This window comes from Notolabrus celidotus, chromosome 3 (assembly GCF_009762535.1).
Source record: "Notolabrus celidotus isolate fNotCel1 chromosome 3, fNotCel1.pri, whole genome shotgun sequence".
NCBI lineage: Eukaryota > Metazoa > Chordata > Actinopteri > Labriformes > Labridae > Notolabrus > Notolabrus celidotus.
In genome coordinates this window covers 22,908,188-22,926,627 of record NC_048274.1, presented here as the reverse complement: position 1 = coordinate 22,926,627, position 18,440 = coordinate 22,908,188, and the positions used below count along the sequence as shown (strand labels likewise).

At 37.8% G+C, this 18,440-nt stretch overlaps 1 protein-coding gene across 1 annotated transcript in view; it reads right to left on the bottom strand.

Annotated features, from left to right (window-relative positions):
* Window positions 1–259: 259 nt before the first annotated feature.
* Window positions 260–18,440, bottom strand: part of myom2b (myomesin 2b) — a 51,432-nt gene continuing 33,251 nt past the window's right edge. The window contains 20 exon segments of the mRNA XM_034680027.1: window positions 260–967; window positions 1,300–1,425; window positions 3,388–3,477; window positions 3,573–3,628; window positions 4,653–4,675; window positions 6,177–6,213; window positions 6,850–6,946; window positions 7,370–7,436; window positions 8,368–8,473; window positions 10,075–10,113; window positions 10,881–10,968; window positions 11,266–11,379; window positions 12,436–12,503; window positions 12,891–12,953; window positions 13,638–13,782; window positions 14,024–14,160; window positions 14,478–14,522; window positions 16,478–16,584; window positions 16,691–16,853; window positions 17,008–17,122. Of these exon segments, the coding sequence (XP_034535918.1) occupies window positions 761–967; window positions 1,300–1,425; window positions 3,388–3,477; window positions 3,573–3,628; window positions 4,653–4,675; window positions 6,177–6,213; window positions 6,850–6,946; window positions 7,370–7,436; window positions 8,368–8,473; window positions 10,075–10,113; window positions 10,881–10,968; window positions 11,266–11,379; window positions 12,436–12,503; window positions 12,891–12,953; window positions 13,638–13,782; window positions 14,024–14,160; window positions 14,478–14,522; window positions 16,478–16,584; window positions 16,691–16,853; window positions 17,008–17,122 (1,893 nt within the window). The 3' untranslated portion in view covers window positions 260–760.

Here is an 18,440-nt window from a genome sequence, read left to right as displayed (position 1 = left end):
CGCCCCTCCCTATAGGCAGAGTGGGCCCACCTCCATCCAAAGTCATGACTTGGCTTGGCCTGGTTTTCAAAGCCTGATGTTGTGTGAGGGCTAAATGAAAAACTCTGCCAAGGGCTATAAGCACAATGTTTTGAACAACAACAAAAAAGCAGAATTGATGAAAAACAAGACTTTTCTATGCAAGATATTTATAAGGGTTTATCCTAAAGTGCTAAGTTTTTATGTCATGTTAAAGTTGTTATCAAATGTTCAGAAACAGTTATCAATCAATGAATCAGTTTCTTTTATTCCTTTATTTGAGCCAGACACACTTTACATTTATTTGAATGTGTACACAATTGTCCATGAAAACTACACATTCAACTGTTCTGCTTCACCTACAATCCAGCGTCAGCTTCAAACAAATTCTTTTCATTTCTCAGTGACGTTTTTCATCAAATTTCAGCTCTATTTAAGTTTCAGTTCATCTGTTTTCAGTTCAGCTCTTTTTCTACTTTAGTCATCCTCTGATGAAATAAAATAGCTTTGTATGTTTTTTTTGTCTTCATACTATGAAATCACAGTAAAACATTTTTTTATTTTTCATACAGTTTTTATTTTAGCGATTTATTTCATTAGTTTCCAATTTAACGCTAAGTTTATTGGCTCATTTTATTGAATGTGGTTAATGTTTTTATCCAGACAAAGAATACTAAAACAGATTGTGTGGACTGCATGTGTTTGGACAAGTTTCTTCCTTACTAATGTTTATCAATACGTTCTACTTCCTCCGAGTAGGAGTGGGACTCTTCACTCCTCTACCTGCTGCAGCCTTAGGGGCGGGGCTAGGAGAGGAGGGGGCGGGGCTGGGAGCAGGCTGCGTCTTTGGCTGAGGGAGCTCAATGGGGAGTTTGGGTGGGATGAGTGTTTTAGGGGTCAGAGTTGGCTTGGCCTCAGGGATTTTCTCTCCATGACGGTACACACTGACCTGAAGAGATGAAAAAGAAAAGAAAAATACATTAAGTAAGCAATACATATTTGAACATTTTCACATGTTTACTTATTCTTACATCTGTTTAGGTCTCAGTTAAAATATCCTACGTCAGGATGTTCGACTAAATTGCAAATTGATGGCTGGACAAATATCACAAGGTCAAACGTGAGCTCTGTGGCAGCTCTGAGTAACACTGGAGTGTCATCACAAACACCTCTCACTGTCAGGCCCCCATGAAAAGACGAGATTTGTGCCACAGATGGTCGAAAACAATTCGTGGCTCTGAGTAAATCCAGTAATTTGTGGCACACAGCAGGGACACTCACCACTATATCCACAGACTCCCCTCCGTATTTGTTCTGGACAATCATGGTATATCTGCCGGAATCCTCCATGGTAACACCTTTGATCGTCAGACTGGCAAACCTACCCTGGTCCAGGGAGACCACGTACTGAAATATGAAATCAAAAGGTAGGAAGAGTGAGGGAGGCAGCACAGGGATTTTTTAAGCATGATTTAACATTAAAACTCCTGTCACTCCAAGCTCTATTAGAAAAAGATTTATCTTTCACTCAGAGCAGCAGCTTTTGCTTTGAATACTCCCTTAAGCAGAGACAGAGCCCTGCTGTGGACATGAGGACAAATTATCTGATTGAGTCTACTGTCTCCCATAATCTGCTCAGCCCTGCTAACTTAACCAAAATATGACCACATGACAGTAAAACCTATTTCCTTAAATGTTCTTTAGACCACAAAATGTGATGTTGAAAACCTTTAAAGCTGAGTCTTTCTTTTTCAAACACCTGAGACATGATAAATATCTCCACTTGTACTAAGAGTGATGCCGGTAATGCAGTAATCCCTTCTCTAAAACCAGCCCACTCATTGCAAGTTGCACTTGTAGCAAGATAATCACATTCTTATTAAGAAAAACACACTTGTCTTTAATTATGAGAAATTAAAAGCAGACATTTAAGTCAAATAGACAAAAAAAAAGGAGGTCACATACTCCAAATGACCCCCTTTTAACTAACACGTTATCATCTTTTGGATACAGTCAGCTCTTATAACACATGCTACTTTTTCTTCAACAAATGGAAGTAAAAACTGTGATATCATCCTGTTATACTTGTTTGGTTGAGATGTTATTACTCTAAGCCCCAAAAAAATCTTATAAATATCAACAAAATGTGTGTGATGATTTCATTCTGGTGCAGCGTTACAACACTACCCATTCCTATAGTCTCAGTTTCAGTGGATTAATCTCTAGATCTGTGCATGTTACTGTTTGTTTGCTGTTCATATCTTTAGTAGCCGCTGTTCTAACTTTGGGGAGACACACACTCCTGAGGTTTGGAAAACACATCATCAAGGATGTCTGTTCTTGTTTTCGACAGATTATTAGCAGGTGAGGGGATGAATAAAGGAGAGGGCAAACTTCAACACATATTCCACCTGGACCCGGGTTTCTCAAACTTCAGTTCTTCAAAGCTGCAAGGAGCCCCAGGATGCTGATACGCTTGAAAGAGCCGTCACTGACTGGGGAAAGACTAGTGTAGACTTTTACTGGATGGCAAGTAGGTCAATGAGTTATGAGAGGAAGATTTGTTCAATTACAGACCCAGGAGCGTGCTGATGATACTGACCTCACCCAAAGGATGTCGATCCCTCCAGTGAGGGATTGTAACTGATGATAAAGAGTCAATAATAGCACATAGAGGCCTTTTGTTTCTTTTAATCCTGACCATCTCTGTAGCACGTATACGCTGTACGGAGACTTCAAGCAGTGCAATCTGTCTGCTTCCAACAAGGAACTAAAGGAACCAAACTGTATCATTTGAGATCCACTAAATTAACTTAGAGTAATAATTTAAACTTAATTGAAAAAATACACCATGTGAAGCACCACCTTGATAATCCTTCTTTATTTCCTTCTTTTCATGTTCAAATATTACTCTCCACTGCTTGGTGTGAGTGTGTGCATAATTTAAGAGCTGGAATCTTTTTCTCTCCCAAGATTCCTGCCCCACTATTAAAACTGTTATCTTAGTCATGGTTATGCATTGCATTTTGACTGAGTATACTACATGCTGCTCTTTAAGATTCTATCCATATGACTCCAAAGAGTTTCCAAAATATTTAAACAATAAGGGGGTAACACAACAGAATCCAGTAGACATGCACAGAGTCTGGAAAGCCTGTAGTATCTCAAGACAAGTTAATAAAAACACAATGTTGCAATTGTGTCTGATAAATTAGGTCGTTAATCATAAGAAGGGAGTGAGGAACTGGGGTTAGGGAGGGGGAAGTGAAGGCTTTTACAGTTAGCAGCACTGTGTAGCTGCAAGAAAGCACAGGAATAATGATCCAATGTCCAAACTGCTGAGTCCGTCTGTGTGTCTGAGGCCTTTACCTGATCATCAGGTTCAACTTCAGTTCCGTTCTTAAGCCAGGAGACTTGAGGCTTGGGGTCCCCACACACTGTACATGTAAGACTCAGGGTCTACAGGAGGAACAGAGAAAGACTTCTGAGACAAACACGTATAGATTCACAGAGATTTGAACCATTCAGTCACACACATACACTGAGAGACTGACCTTCTTTTCCATAATGGTGACCACATCAGGAAGTCCTCCCACCACCTGTCCACGGTCTGAAATAAACCATTAAAAGTTGTCTTTTGCTCATTAAGGTGATGATGAACTTTTTACTTAGTCAAATAAAAAAAGTAGTAGAGTCAACTGCAGACCATAAATAAACAACAATAATTGTGTAACAGTTTTTCTTAGTTGCTTTGGCTTGATTCTTAAAGTGATTTTTGTCACATTTTCTCCTTGTGCATAACAGCAAGACCATTAGTTATTTTCTTTCAACATTTATACATAATTAAATCAATTAATGCAAAAGAACAGGCACTGAAATATACTGCAACTTTGTAAATAAATAGTTGTGTATTTGGTCAAGGAAAACTGTCAGGTGCTGTCAAACAGAGTGACATAATGTGTAGTAAATCTTGGCTCAACTGTATATCAAACATATGATACTCCCTCAAATATATAATACAGTATAATGATTATGTATTATTTCTAAAGTTTAGTTTAGTTTCCAAATTATCATTGTTGATATTTAAGATTACGTAGTTTTGTTTCCTGTAATTTATTTTTCCTGTCCACTGTATTTTACTACTATGTCTGACCAGTGTAGGAAAAATAAATTGTTTCCTCATGTTAAGTGCTCCTTAGTTCCACAAAGGGAAATTGGAAATCATGGACTCTTGAATCACCATCTGAAGAGTTCTCACTCTGTTTCACTGAATCAGTCGATAAGCTTGAGATAAACAGTCTGAGGGTGACTGTGGAAATTCAGTCAGTGGAGCAAACAAAGACACACCTCCAGGATTGACTGTAATCCGAAGAAAGCATATATATATATGAAAATCAAGATGGTTTACCAAATGTCAAATTAATGTTATTTGGTGGTAATAACTTCTATATTGGCACATTAACTCAATTCCTTAAAAAAAAGTCAATGGTTAATTATTTTGCAAGTGGTTGTAATATTTGTACTTTTGAGTGGGTGTTGACCTTCAGTGCTGAGAACTTTAACATTTTTGGAGGAATGTGACAAACCAATTGAGACAAACAACCATAGAAACAAGAAGTAAAGAATGAACTCACTTTTCTCAGCATAGGCCTCAGCTCTGAAACACATAGAGAAAAGTTAGTAGTCCTACTCTCAATTTCTCATTCAGCATAACAGCAGCACATGTATTATAATCAGCTCTGAGTGCAACACTGGTGTCTCAAATATTCCATACAGTATTAATTTGTCTTTCAGATAAAAAACAGTGACTAATAATCTCAGTGGTTTCAGATAAAACATTGTGTTGTTATGCCAGGTTTGCTTCAGGTCTGTCTCCATTACCTGGCTCTGCTCACTGACCACACACATAATATTTGTTCCATTTTTGGGTCCGTGGCAGTGGTCAGATGGTTTGCCACAAGGCATTCTGGGTTTAGAGCCAAACCACATTACACAGTAGTTCAGTCAGGGACTTAACAGAATCTTTTCTAAGGGAAAAATTATTTTGCTTTGTAATAACTGGGTGAGGTCTGTCGGAGCAGCATGAGTGGAGCAGAGGTCAGCTGCAGGACCAGATGGTCGGAGGAACTCTGCTCTCCTCCTGGCGTGTTGATGCTCAATCAAAAAGGGCAACAGGGTGTCACTTGTTCCAATGTGTTTGGAAAATCTTGTGCTTAAATGTCTCTCTTTGAGTGTTAATTAGAGGAGGGATATGGATAATTTCCACTCTGCATGCAGAGTTTAGTGTTCAGAGTTTGAATTGATTTCTCTAAATGGATTTGTAAAATTCAGAATGTGGATTTTTTTGCTTTCGCCTAATTAGCCTCAGAACCAAAGAGTATCTTAGCTACCTGACAGCTTCCATTTTTAACATTGATTTTTATCTCAAACTTTGATAAACTGGACTTTTCAGACAGCAAGGCTTTTGGGATTTTGTGTTCACTTTTTACATCCGAACCTGTAGACAGGGAGCAACCTTTACTGCAGCTGTTCTGACCATCATACAATATTGCTTACTTCAAAGTTTTGAGCGTTGATGGGTTCATCAAGAACTGTGTCAGAAAATACTCAAAAAATAAAATAGGGGCATTTTAGTATGGGAAAGAATATTTGTTATCTAGACTAGGATGTGACCTCTTGTGCATGTATATACTAGATCAGTTTAGTGTTGGCTTGAGCTTGAAGGTGCAGCAAACATTTGATACTTCAAATTCATCATAAGACAAGTGTGTTGGAAAAGCTTGCATCGTGCGTGTATATTATTGGATAGTTTGTGTGTGCAGAAATTTAAGTTTTCTGCCTGAACTGGTCAGCAAGCTTTTCTCCATTTAACCCTCTTTAAGAGAAAAATGTTATCAAAAAATTGAAATGTTGGTATTTAACTATAAATCAGATTCATTGTGGAAATGTTATTGTTTGATATCCAAATCTGTTCATTATCTCGCAAGGATGAAGAATAGGATATTCTGTGAATTAATTGAAAGTATCTGGGAAATCACTTGAAAGTACTTTGGGCCACAAAATGCTCAGCAGGCAGTGTTGAGGCAGTGTCTGTGTAGTGAAGAAAGAACATGCACTAAATGGCAAGAAAAAAACACAATCTTAGTGTGTAGTCTTACTTGAGTTTCTGGAACTCAGTGTAGGCTTTGTCATACACTGTAAAAGACAAAAGCAGAATTTCATTCTCAATGTGAACAGCACATTCAATATCTTTCAGTTCTAAGTTGGATCGTACACACGTCTTAAAACACAACCTTAGAAATGTTTCTCTGTCTATATCATTAATTGGTTAATAAATTCCAGTTAACCAGCAAATGTTAGCTATAATGATAAATATATGACAAATCCACAGAGCTTTACGTGTCCCTGGAATCCATTATAACTCACTGAATCAAAGTAGTTCAAATTATTTCACAACAAACTTTCAATATCAAGAGTATGAGACTATGGACATGAGTGAAGTTAAAGTACCAAGAGCGTTCATGGCCTTTAAAGTGCGGCCCATATATAGAGGCACCCCATATATAGAGGCGCCCCATATATAAAGACTATAGCAGTGTTTGCCAGCTTAACTCTCAGCCCTGTGCTGTGTGTTATCCCCGATTCTCTACCCCTGTCTCTCTTCAGATGTCCTATACAATAAAGGCAAAATGTTAAAATCCTAACTTTAAAAAAAGTTAAAGCATCACAAATTGAAGGCAAGAGATCCATAGAAAACAAGTCAGTGTGTTGTTTTTTTTTTTTTTTACATGTTTCAATTAAAAGAGCCGGTGAGAGAGAGAAGACACTGACCATCGCCGCTGAGATCCAGTGAGCGCTTGTGTGAGTTCTCAGGGTCGGTGATCACGATGGAGTATGTGCCTTTGTCCTTGTCTATCGGCTCGATCACCTGTTAATTAATAAACCAATTTTACATGTGACAGAAAAAAACTCGAGCCCTGAACACTTTTCTGAGTCAGCTGCTTATTTTCCATTTGTCTTTCATTCATAGTTTAACATATGAAGTTAACTACAAGTTAATCACAATTGTAAGTGTTATGATGATAAGTTAAAGGCAGACACAGTGGTTTACTAATGCTTCATGAATTTTAAACATTTGCTTCTTCCATTTATTATCTACTACTTCTTAGAAAGAGATTATCTATTTGGTTTTGATTAAAATTGCCCTGTTAGCACATCTAGAACAGCACTCTGAGGACTTTTAAGTAACACCAATGGGAAACAGAGCTTTCCCCTTTGTACTATCACAGATTTACCCATAATCCACCTGTGATGTACACACTGTTCAGCCCTGTACAGGATAGACAAATACCTCCATTGTTGCCATAGAAGGATTTCCTCCAATCACAGTCTTGTCACTGTTGGTGAGTTTAGTATCACTGAGGAGAAGAGAGCAGACGAGAGGTTAGCGTGTATCTGCATGTGTGTGTGTGTGTGTGTGTGTGTGTGTGTGTGTGTGTGTGTGTGTGTGTGTGTATGTGAGTAAGAGTTTATATGTGGGTGTGAAGTTCAGAGCTAATGGAATTTCATGTTTTCATGCTTGCTTAATGTTACACATAGGGATACCAGTTTCCCTTTCTTGCTGTCTGTACTTTGCTCTCTCTCTCTCTCTCTCTCTCTCTCTCTCTCTCTCTCTCTCTCTCTCTCTCTCTCTCTCTCTCTCTCTGTCACACACACACACACACACACACACACACCGACTCACACACACACACAGACGCTCACACACACACACATGCAGGACAGAGAGGTTAAAAATCTCATCTCCATAATTTTTGTTCTTTGAATAATTGAATAACACAAAACTCTCCATTCACCCCTGTCACTGTTCTCTATGTCTCTCTCTCTTTATTCCTTTGTCTTTATTTCCTTCTTTCTTCTTTCTCTCCACTCTCTCCCCCCCCCCCTCCCTCCATGTATTGTAATCTCTAGGGTATGACGGAGTGCTTTTAAGTGCAGAAAAACCTTGCTTCTTTATGGAAAATGATAAGGGTGTGATTTTGTCACAAAGCAGGGTAATTTTACTGCAATAACCAGGATAATGAAAACACTTGCCAAAAGCCATCACAAGTTTTATTAGGCAGCTTATTGTTTTTGCCACTCCCAGCGATTTAATGTGGGAGAAAAGAAAAATTATGTGTTTGTGGTCAGCACTTTTATATCAAGACTTGAAAGAATACTCTTATTCCTCCTAAAAAACTCACTGCTACATCTACAAGTACTCTACAAGTACCCTTATTTTCCTAATTTTCTCCTATGTACCTCTTTTGTCATAGTAGTGTTATTTGAGTTGTAAATATCATTTCATACCCACGATACCAGACGATGTTCATCTCTGCTGTGTAGTACTTCATGTGACACTGCAGCTGAATGCCTGTTGCTGTACAGTTAATCACCAGCTCGGCAGCACTGGCTCCTGGAGGAGGCGATGGAGGTGATAGAGGTTGAGGAGGGAACATTTGAAATCAGAATCAGATACATATTTTCCATCTGCTGCAGGATAACCTGGCGTCTCTCTGCTGGGTGAGTGAAATAATGCTTTTTCTTTGCTCAAAATTAAAGAAAGTAAAACTTTATCTCTGCAGACATTTGCTGAAAGCCAATCTGTTTTGAATACAAATGTTATGTACCACTTTTCCTTCCAAATTCTGATTTGAATAAAGTGACCGGAGTATTGACCAATGCTTAGCACCCATCTGATACCAATGCCATTCATGTATAAATATTACAAATGCTGTCATTGTATGACAAGGCTCAGTACGCTAAAGGAATGGTAACCTGAAAAATTGCCAGGCAGTCAAAAACAAGCTGAGCTAATGAGCTACTACTAGCAAGGTCTTGTGTGACAGTGGAATTCAACTTGAACTGTTTTTTTTTGTTGAATTTTTTTTATTTCAAATGAAAACTATATCATTTAAAAACGTGCAATGGAACTGCTTCCATTTGTTTGCCTTGCTAACTGGACAGCCCATGTTCGCACTGCATTGTTGTTGTTCACTGTTGGTAAACGATAACTACCTAAAACCTGTCTGTCTACCCACTCTAAAAGAGGAGTTGCTGGTAACAACAGTGATTCATATTGTAACATATTGCTTTGTAGGCTGCTGTTTAGAGAAGAAGAAACTGTTAGATTTTGTTGGCTAATAAATCAGTGTATCAGATTATTGAATTGACCACTTACAATCAAGACACTGTATTCTGCACTGTATTCTGCACCAGAGGATTTTCCTTTACTTGTGTCTGAATCATAACAGTTCTAATTTTAAAATGTCCCTTTTCATGCTACCTTTGCCCAGCTTGGAGAGCAGAATTGTAAAAATGAAGCACAGACTGCCTATACCCTGCATTCAGTAAAATGCTTCAATCCTCAGAAGCTTTAATAACTTTTCTATTTTTTAAAGCTGTTATACCTAAAAAGGGGTTTCACACTCCACTATGTCTGTGTGGGACTTTGCTCACTGCACATTACAAGTGTACAAGTGTGTCATGCACCTGGTCACATCACCATGGTTTCCCATTATCACAGTAATGAACCCTCTTCTCCTCTGCAGCCGCTGCTGTAACAGTTGCTGCAGAGCTGTCAAGTGACTGTCTCTTAAAATAGGAGTAAGATGCTCCTCCACACTGTCACTGTGACAGCGCAGTGGAATTTTAAAGTGATTTCTCCACATGATGGCATGATGGCCAAATGCTTCCAGCATGACAACTTCTGCCACATGCTGATAAGTATATGTGTGTGAGTGTGTATGTATGTGTGTGTGTGGCAGTGGGATTTTAAAACAGAAATATATCAGCCTGGTGATGGATCTGAATCTCTTATCACCGAGGTGTGAATGTCCCATGTTTTAATTTGGACAATTTGGACTTGATCCTCTCAGTGGGTAGCAGATGATGAAGCCGATGTTCAGGACTGTTTTAAATGTGGATGTCTGTTAGCGAGATATCGATTTCTATGTATTCACCTCTGTGCATCTGTGTAGGTGTTTGTGTATGAGTGTGTAAAAGGCAGATACCAACCGGCCAGCTGGCTGATCTTATTGATGGCATCCTCAAAGACTAGAAGAAGGGAGACAAACATGAAATCAGGGAAGGTTGGCAGGGAAGATGGTAAGACACGCTGCTGCCCTCTGGTGGCTGCATTTAAAACTCAGTAATGAAAGATTTGGATTAAAAAAGATGTGTTAATTCCCTCTCCCCTGGTTAGAGTTGATGGCGACTCTGTATAGCTAAAAACAAATTTATCAAATATAAACAAATCAGCTTATATTGCTGTTTATCAGTGGTAACAAATGTATAACAAGGAACATGTATAAATGTACGAGGAGCTGTATCCGTCAGCTTATCTCTACCTAAAGTTGTGAATAAATACTTAATTACATCTTTCCCAGTGGTGAAAAAAGATGATATAAATAGGACACGAATGCTCAGTTCTGCCATCAAAATGCAAAAAACACTGCTGAGTACTAGCTTAAGTACATTTCACACAAACTTTTCTAGGAAAATTCAAATGGGTTTTTCAGGATGAAGCATTTCTAGGAGGTGAGAGAACTGTCAAATGGCAAGATCTATTTTTATGCAGGAGTCAGAAAAACAAGGTTGGGGTTAGAGGGTTTTTTAAAAATGTATTAGTGTACTATGTGCACTGTATAAGTTCAGATCATATCTTTTTTTTTCTGTCTCCTACTTTCTAATGAGCATCAAGCTTAAACTTTTCACACACACCAGTACACACTTTCTTAGTTAAAAGTACAGCAAGCTGAAAAGTCAGTGAATTGCTCCTTTAATACGTCTTTGAGATGGATTATGTAAAAATAAATGTCTACCTTTTCCAGAAATGTCAATTTGGCTCATATCTTTTCCTCGGTCATCACTGATGGTGGCCTTATAAATTCCTGCTGTCTTCAGTGAAAACTGGAAATGAAACCAAACAGCAAACAGATGAAATCATACTGGGGGGAAAAAGAAGCATGAAATTGTTGAATTATGAATTTAAACGCCATTGGTTTTGAGTGTTCTTCTTATTAATTGGATACTAAGAGAAACACGTATGGAACAAAGCAAATCACTTTGCAATGTAAGCTTCCTTGCCTTGACTAAGGTTGGCCACAACTTTTCACTTATCCTGGTACATATGTATGCACATGATTAATAACACTGTACATGATTTCACAGCATCCAAAGTGATTAAAAGGACCAAACGTTGATTACCAGTTTAATTGGCAGTTTGCAGACTCCTGATCCCAGGTCAGGTTTCACATCGGGGATTATCTCTGTCTCTTCTTTGAACCAGTGGAAAGCAGATTCCTTCTTCAAGTTAGCCACCTGCGATGAAAAAAGATTGCGTTCTTGAAAAATGTAACATAATCATCATTAGCCTAGTAAAGAGAGTTTAGTATCTTTTGTAGCTTTATTTAAGGATTTGATGATCTGCTAATAATAATACTAATAATATAGAGAAACTGTGTTATTATTATTAACAGATGATCAAATCCTGATGGATGCCATACAGTCTCAGATGGCCCCAAAAGCCCCAAAATTGCATTTCTGCACCATATCTATCAGTCAGCCTTTAAAAGTTATTTATCAGTCTGAGTTTAGATGTGTTGCAGCTTATCTTTTCATGGCAACCTGGGCTATATGCTAGCTGAAGTGTAACAGATCCATTAGAGATGTTCTGTGGGTAAAATCACCTGGATGAATTCACTTCAGTTCCACCTTAAAGAAACCTAAAATGAATGTCATCAGCATTGCATACCACACATTTTAAAACCCATTACAAGATGCAAATTTGATTACTCAGTGATGTGTGTGAAGATAAATTTATGTGGTGCTTCATTAAGACCAAGAGATACCTAAATGTTTGTACTTTGGGCACTTAATTTCACCCAGTTTGATTATTTAAAATTGACTCTCTCCCACAAGACAATATATGTCTGCAGTGATTTAGTAGGAATGTATTGTGCTATAACAAATACTAACACAAACTACAAATGAAGTCTGAGGAATAATTGACACTTGAATCCCTGTATGAACTCCTAACTTCACCCACTGTATGTTTGTTGTGTTTTTAGATAATTCAAAATGCATTTATTTGTAGCTAAACCAACAAACAGATTGAATAGCTTCAGATCATCTCCAGGGATATGCACAACACTTTGATTTGAAAATTGCTTTAATTATAGACCTCAAGCTGATAAAGCCAAGACAACATCGTGACAGTGTAATTCTGGTTATCTTAAAAATGGACTTAATCATCGCACAGCATTGCTGCATCCCACACACAGCTTCAATAGAACCTCTAATCAGCTACCCACAAGTCAGCCCCTCATTTGTTTAGAGTGTATATATTCAATAATTATTGAGTTTGTCTGTGTTTACCTTGCAGACCACAGTGACAGAGCAGTCGTCTCCCACCTGAATTGTCAGGAACTCACTGAAGTGAGGACCTGCGGTTGATAAACAGGAGAGAGAGGCCAAGAGGAAAGACATGAGCTCAAAACAAACTACTCATGAAGCTTAATAGCATGAGCTCAGTTACCTGATGTGTAAATTATGCACAGTTTAAACTCATAATGCAAAATAACACTGTGGAAGCTTCATGTGCACATACAACACCTGTCTACATTCAGGATTGATTTTGTCATGTGGCATTCTATCTGGGACATGGGTCCATTCTGAATTTTCAAGGGTTAGAGTTTAAGTGATGCTGCTTTCCTGTACACTCACTGATTAGATTAGCTGTCTCCACGGAAACAAAGTGATGTTGTGGTCTCAAGCTAAGTAGTGTAAAGCTCACAGAAGCTTTAAAGTGGATGGTGCTTTGTGTTTCTCACCCTCCTTGACTCTGATATACTCTCTCCTCTGGTATTCAGCCTCAGCCAGAGCTGCCTTGAAACCTGTGGGCGCGCGCACACACACCCACACAAACACAAACACACACGCACGCACGGACGCACGCACGCACACACACACACACACACACACACACACACACACACACACACACACACACACACACACACACACACACACACACACACACACACACACACAAATGCACATAAAAAGAACGTAATTAAAAGATCAAAGTGTTGCCAGTAGTTGACAGATTCTTTCAGTGGATTAGCTCGCTAATGGCCCCTTGTATGAGATTGATATCATCATTTATAAAAAACAACAGCATAACTTTTTTATGTTCACCTATACGTTTATCAGCAGAATACATTTCTGTAATGTAATCTCCAGAGATGCTGCAAGGCTGCTGCCAAACACACAGGCTTCAACACTTCAACACAAATATCTCTATAGGCAGTGCTCTTTCTGCCATGCTCACTGATTAGCAAGGACGACAAATAGGGCAGTAAGAGTAGCAAGTACCTTTTTTCCCATCATTGCCTCAATTACTATTGAATTTTTAATGCCATTTAAATGTGGCGGTGGATAAACATCGTACTTTCTGTTGTTCACTGGTCTTAGTGAGATAGATTTGAGTCATTTCTAGCAGGGTTTGTATGCGATTTCCCATTTTAGAGAGACATTGAAGATAATGATAGTGTGAATTTAGACCTGGCCTCTCTTACCATCTCCAATCAGAACCAGTGAGCTCTGTCCTTTGCCTCCTCCATCTGTGATCTGGCAGGTAAATGTTCCCTCATTCTCCTCAGTGAAATGGTCCATGATGAACTCAATGATACCTGTAGCGACATCATGGCCCATCTTGTTTGGCTGCAGAAAAATAGAGTTAAATGCTGTAAAAAGGCCATAACGCAGCCAAAGAAAAGCTCCATGAATATGGATACGTTTTTTTTCTTTACTGTGATTATGGATTTAATATTGCACCATGCAGCTTACTGAATCACGAACAGTGTAAATCGAGTGCAGACAGACAATTATTTCAGCTTGAAGCCAGAAAATCTTTTTTTCCATTTCTCTTTTTATCCATGCTTTAAACCACAGTGTATCTTACATCAGCTCCAGACAGTTCCTTGTTGTTGGCAAAGAATTTGTAGGTGACTTTGGGAGAAATCTCTTCAGCCTGCAGCCAGAACCTCATTCTGCCTCTCTCCAAAATCTTATAGGCCAGGTCCGATTTCAGCGGTATGACTGGAGGTGAGACGTAAAGAGGAGAGGAGGCAAACGAACAGGAGACATGAATATTGGTTAGGCAGGTGATGCAAAAGCAGGTAAGACCTTGTTTGGATCAAATAAAGAAATGTGCGTCTATAAGAAGAAAGAAATCTGAAAGGTTCAAAGCAAGTCAGAACAAAGAAAAATGAGGCGTAAAAGGGAGAAAGCGAGAAATGGAGAGAGTGGGTGAGACAGATTAAAGAGGCAGCAGAGAAAAGTACAAGAGAAGAGAGATTAAAAGGGACAAAGAGAGAGATTATGAGAGATGGAAAGAGTCAGCCAGAGGTACCTACTTGGGTGTCTGATATCATAGCTCAGTGCTAGCATCTTTACCAACTCTGTAACAAAGAGAGATAAGTTATTCATTTCACGCAGCCATAGGCACACACAAGCCATCCAAATACATTTTTACACTTTGTACATGGATGTTATTTTATCACTTGCTTTGGTAGAGCACTTATAATACCAATTTTGACGTTTGAGAAGTCTGTATCATAACTGTGTTTAATGGGCAGAGATGGATGCCCCAACACTTATAGACTGAAGGAAACAAGGAGGACCTACATTATATTTTAAAGCCTTAAAACTGAACCCAAAAGTCCACTTAGAAATTCCACTAACAAACTGCATAATGAGTTAGTATTTTTATCGCCTAAGCTCTCCCAAACACCTGTGGTATAAATGAAAGAAATTAAGCATTTTATCCTCTGAGTTTTTTTATTTTCTTCTCTAAGTTAGGCTGAAAAACTTTAGGCCGAATGGGAAGCAATCAGTGAAAGGCACACTGAATAACGTATTAAAGCCTGGTAGGGAAGTGGTGCAATAGCAGGAAAAGTATTGTGTAACTCTCTGACAGAGAGCCATTTGTAATGTCAACGAGGCTTAAAAACACACACACATACACACTGCCTAAAGCTTGGAGAAATTATGGGAGCATTGTGCAATGCTTGTATTCATCAGATGTGTATTGAAAAAGCTTGTTGCGTATATAAAAGTGTGTTTTTAAAGCATGGTCTTGCTTCTTTCATCATGTTTGAAACTCAATGCTGCTTCAGTTTTTGACAGTTGTTTTACTTGTCTGATGAGATATTGCAGTGTAGTCGATATGATATGAAAAGATACAAAACGATACTATAAGATGTCATACCATACCATACCAAAGGATGCAATGGGATGATAAGACACAACACTGTATGATACTATGCAATTCATTAAAATACAATACGATATGTATTGCAAAATTATGATACAGTACGATATGACAAGGTATAGGGATAGGATATGATACGATACAATACGATATGAAACGTTACAATTCAATAAGATACAATACAATATGATACAATTTAAGACACAATATAGGATATGATATATGATACAATATACGATATGTGATAAGATATGATAGGATACCTTAAGATATGATATACTTTACGATACATTTCGATGAGAAACGATACGATGTGCGATATACGATACACGATGCGATATACGATACCATATACGATACCATATGATACCATATATGATACCATATATGATACCATATTAGATACGATATACAATTCTACATACGATACAATATACCATACAATATACGATATGATAGGATACCTTACGATATATGATATGATATACATTACGATACACGATTACGATACATGATACGATACACGATACATTATACGATTCCATATATAATACAATACAAGATACTATAAGAGATTTGATACGATTCGATATGATACAATGCATTCGAAAGGATACACGATACAATATTTTTGATAAGACGCGATACAACTCTATATGATAACATACGATAAGATACAAGAGATAAGATGTCGAACCATAGCACACCACAGGATATGATGTGACACAATCCAATATGATACAAAGAAATACGATATTATACAACACAGCATGATATGATACGACATACTATGATACATTACCATATGATGGGATACGATATGGTACAGTTTGACACAATACATATAGTATAAGACACAAATGTGATATGACACAAAAGTGATTTCCCCTTCAGGAAGTTTGTCTCAGACCTAAGCGCTGCACACATTTGGTGTCCTTCACGCTAGAAGCTGTTCAGATTTCGATCATACAGGCATCGAGGATACTTGCATGAAGTAGGTAACACAGCTTTAATGTACTTAATTAAATGTAAGTGCTCTCAAGATAATGGCGATAACAATGGAGTAAGTTTAAATTAGTATTTCAACGGGCGAAAGTACTCAGATAATTGGCTGTAAATCAGACTGTGATGGGTAAATCCTACCTTCAGAAGTGATTGTATAGCTGGATGACACTCCTACTGTGTTGGTGACAGAAACACAATATGTCCCAAAGTCCTCTTTCTCTGCATTCTTAAAGATCAGCTTAGAACTACGACAGGGTAGGAGAGGGACAGAAAGACAAAGTAAGAGAGATTTGCATTCATTTTCTAAAGAATTAAAAACACATAAATGCATTGCTGTATCTGTGGTCTCACTGGCTGCCTTCCGTCTTTATCTCAACTCCTTTGGAGAAATCAGTGATTTCTTTATAATCCTTCTTCCACATGAATTGAGAGCCTTCATTCAATTGGCAGGACTCAAATGACAGAACAATGTCTCCAGTCTTCTCATCCACACAACAGGACACTTCCTGGGAACCTTGGATAAACAGAAAAACACAAACAAAGAGAAAATTTTTAATTTAAAGCACGAGAGCAACTGCCAACAGGTTTATATCTAAATACGTATCACCACTTTTTTTCATTCTGCAGTTTCATCAATCAATCTAATAATCTCCTACTATCTGTGTTACCTTCTACAGCTTTGGCGACCACAGGGTCAGAGGGCATTGAGGCCATGCCCACTCCTGCGTCATTAACGGCTCGCACTCTGACCACATAGCTAGAGCCCTCCTTCAGACCTGTTACCTAGGGAACACATTGACATGAAAATGATCCTGTTATTAAAAGGGGTTAAGCAATGATTGCAATGCTTTTTATTTGTTTATACACCTCTGTTGGACAGATTTACAAGAAAAATTACTCTGATATTAACTTGGTATTGGTATGTTTTTCTCCTGCAACTTGAAGCCATAATTATTTCCCTTGCCAAAAAGGATCAATCTCAATTCCTAACTATTAACGTCAACCACTAGATGTCAGCGTCACACAGTTTAATGTCTGTGTAAACGACCACTGTAATGTACATTAGGAATAAAAGAAGGCCATAAGCTGGTACAGAGAGCAAAACTTGTATGTTTCATGTTTGAAAACGCTATTATGTTCGAGAAGGAGCTAATAATGCTCTGATAAGAAAAATGTAAAGATGAGAAGAGAGCTGAACATTTACAAAAAATAAGTCACATAAAATATTGAATCAGCAACATCATGTACCAGTGTTTAAATGTTTCTCAGGAGGGCAGACATTAAAGATCAGCAACAAGTTTCACTGAAATAATATTTATTAAAGTTATTTATCAAATGAAAAGCATTACAGGAATGATTTCCAATTGTAAGCTATAAAAAGGCTAATACACAAATAATCTCTCTCAATCCTTTCTTGTGACCCACCAGAAGTGCTCAAGAGACTCTGCACTCCGTTCTCTGTTGAAGACATTTCTGTAAAATATTCTTTGGCCTGTAAAAGTGGCCATGACAAGAGAAAACGGCAGGAGCCTGTTAAAAGCTTGACCACCAGGATCCAAATTGTAAACATCCAAAAGGAAGTTTCTGGTGTTGTGGAGACAGGGATCAGGAGCCACTTTTAAATGCTATGTTAAATAAATTCACAAGACAAATCATTTTCATTCTGCCCTTAAATTAAACAATTTATCTTCATTGTGTATGAGATATTGTATTTCAAGAAAAAGTTTTTCATTTGGAAAAAAAAATCATAAAGATATTGGACAACTTAAGGTGCTTCAATTAGATATGATGTCAATTGTATCAATAAATCAAAAAATGTATGAAGCTGTTTATCACAAATTTCTAAATCTGAAGGTATATACTCTGATAGTTAAAAACTTCAACATATTAAGTAGGAAAATGGGCATGCATTTATAATCTACAAGCTTGACAAGTGATTTGTGGCATTGTTGCTTTAAAAGAGGGAACAAAAAAATATGAAATATAAGAATAAAAAATATTTAAACTACCAAATGTTCAGCTCTTAACAACAGTTAAGTCAAACTGCATTGTGTTAAGTTATGAAAATCATACAAGTTATCTTTTTAAAAAATGAACCTTT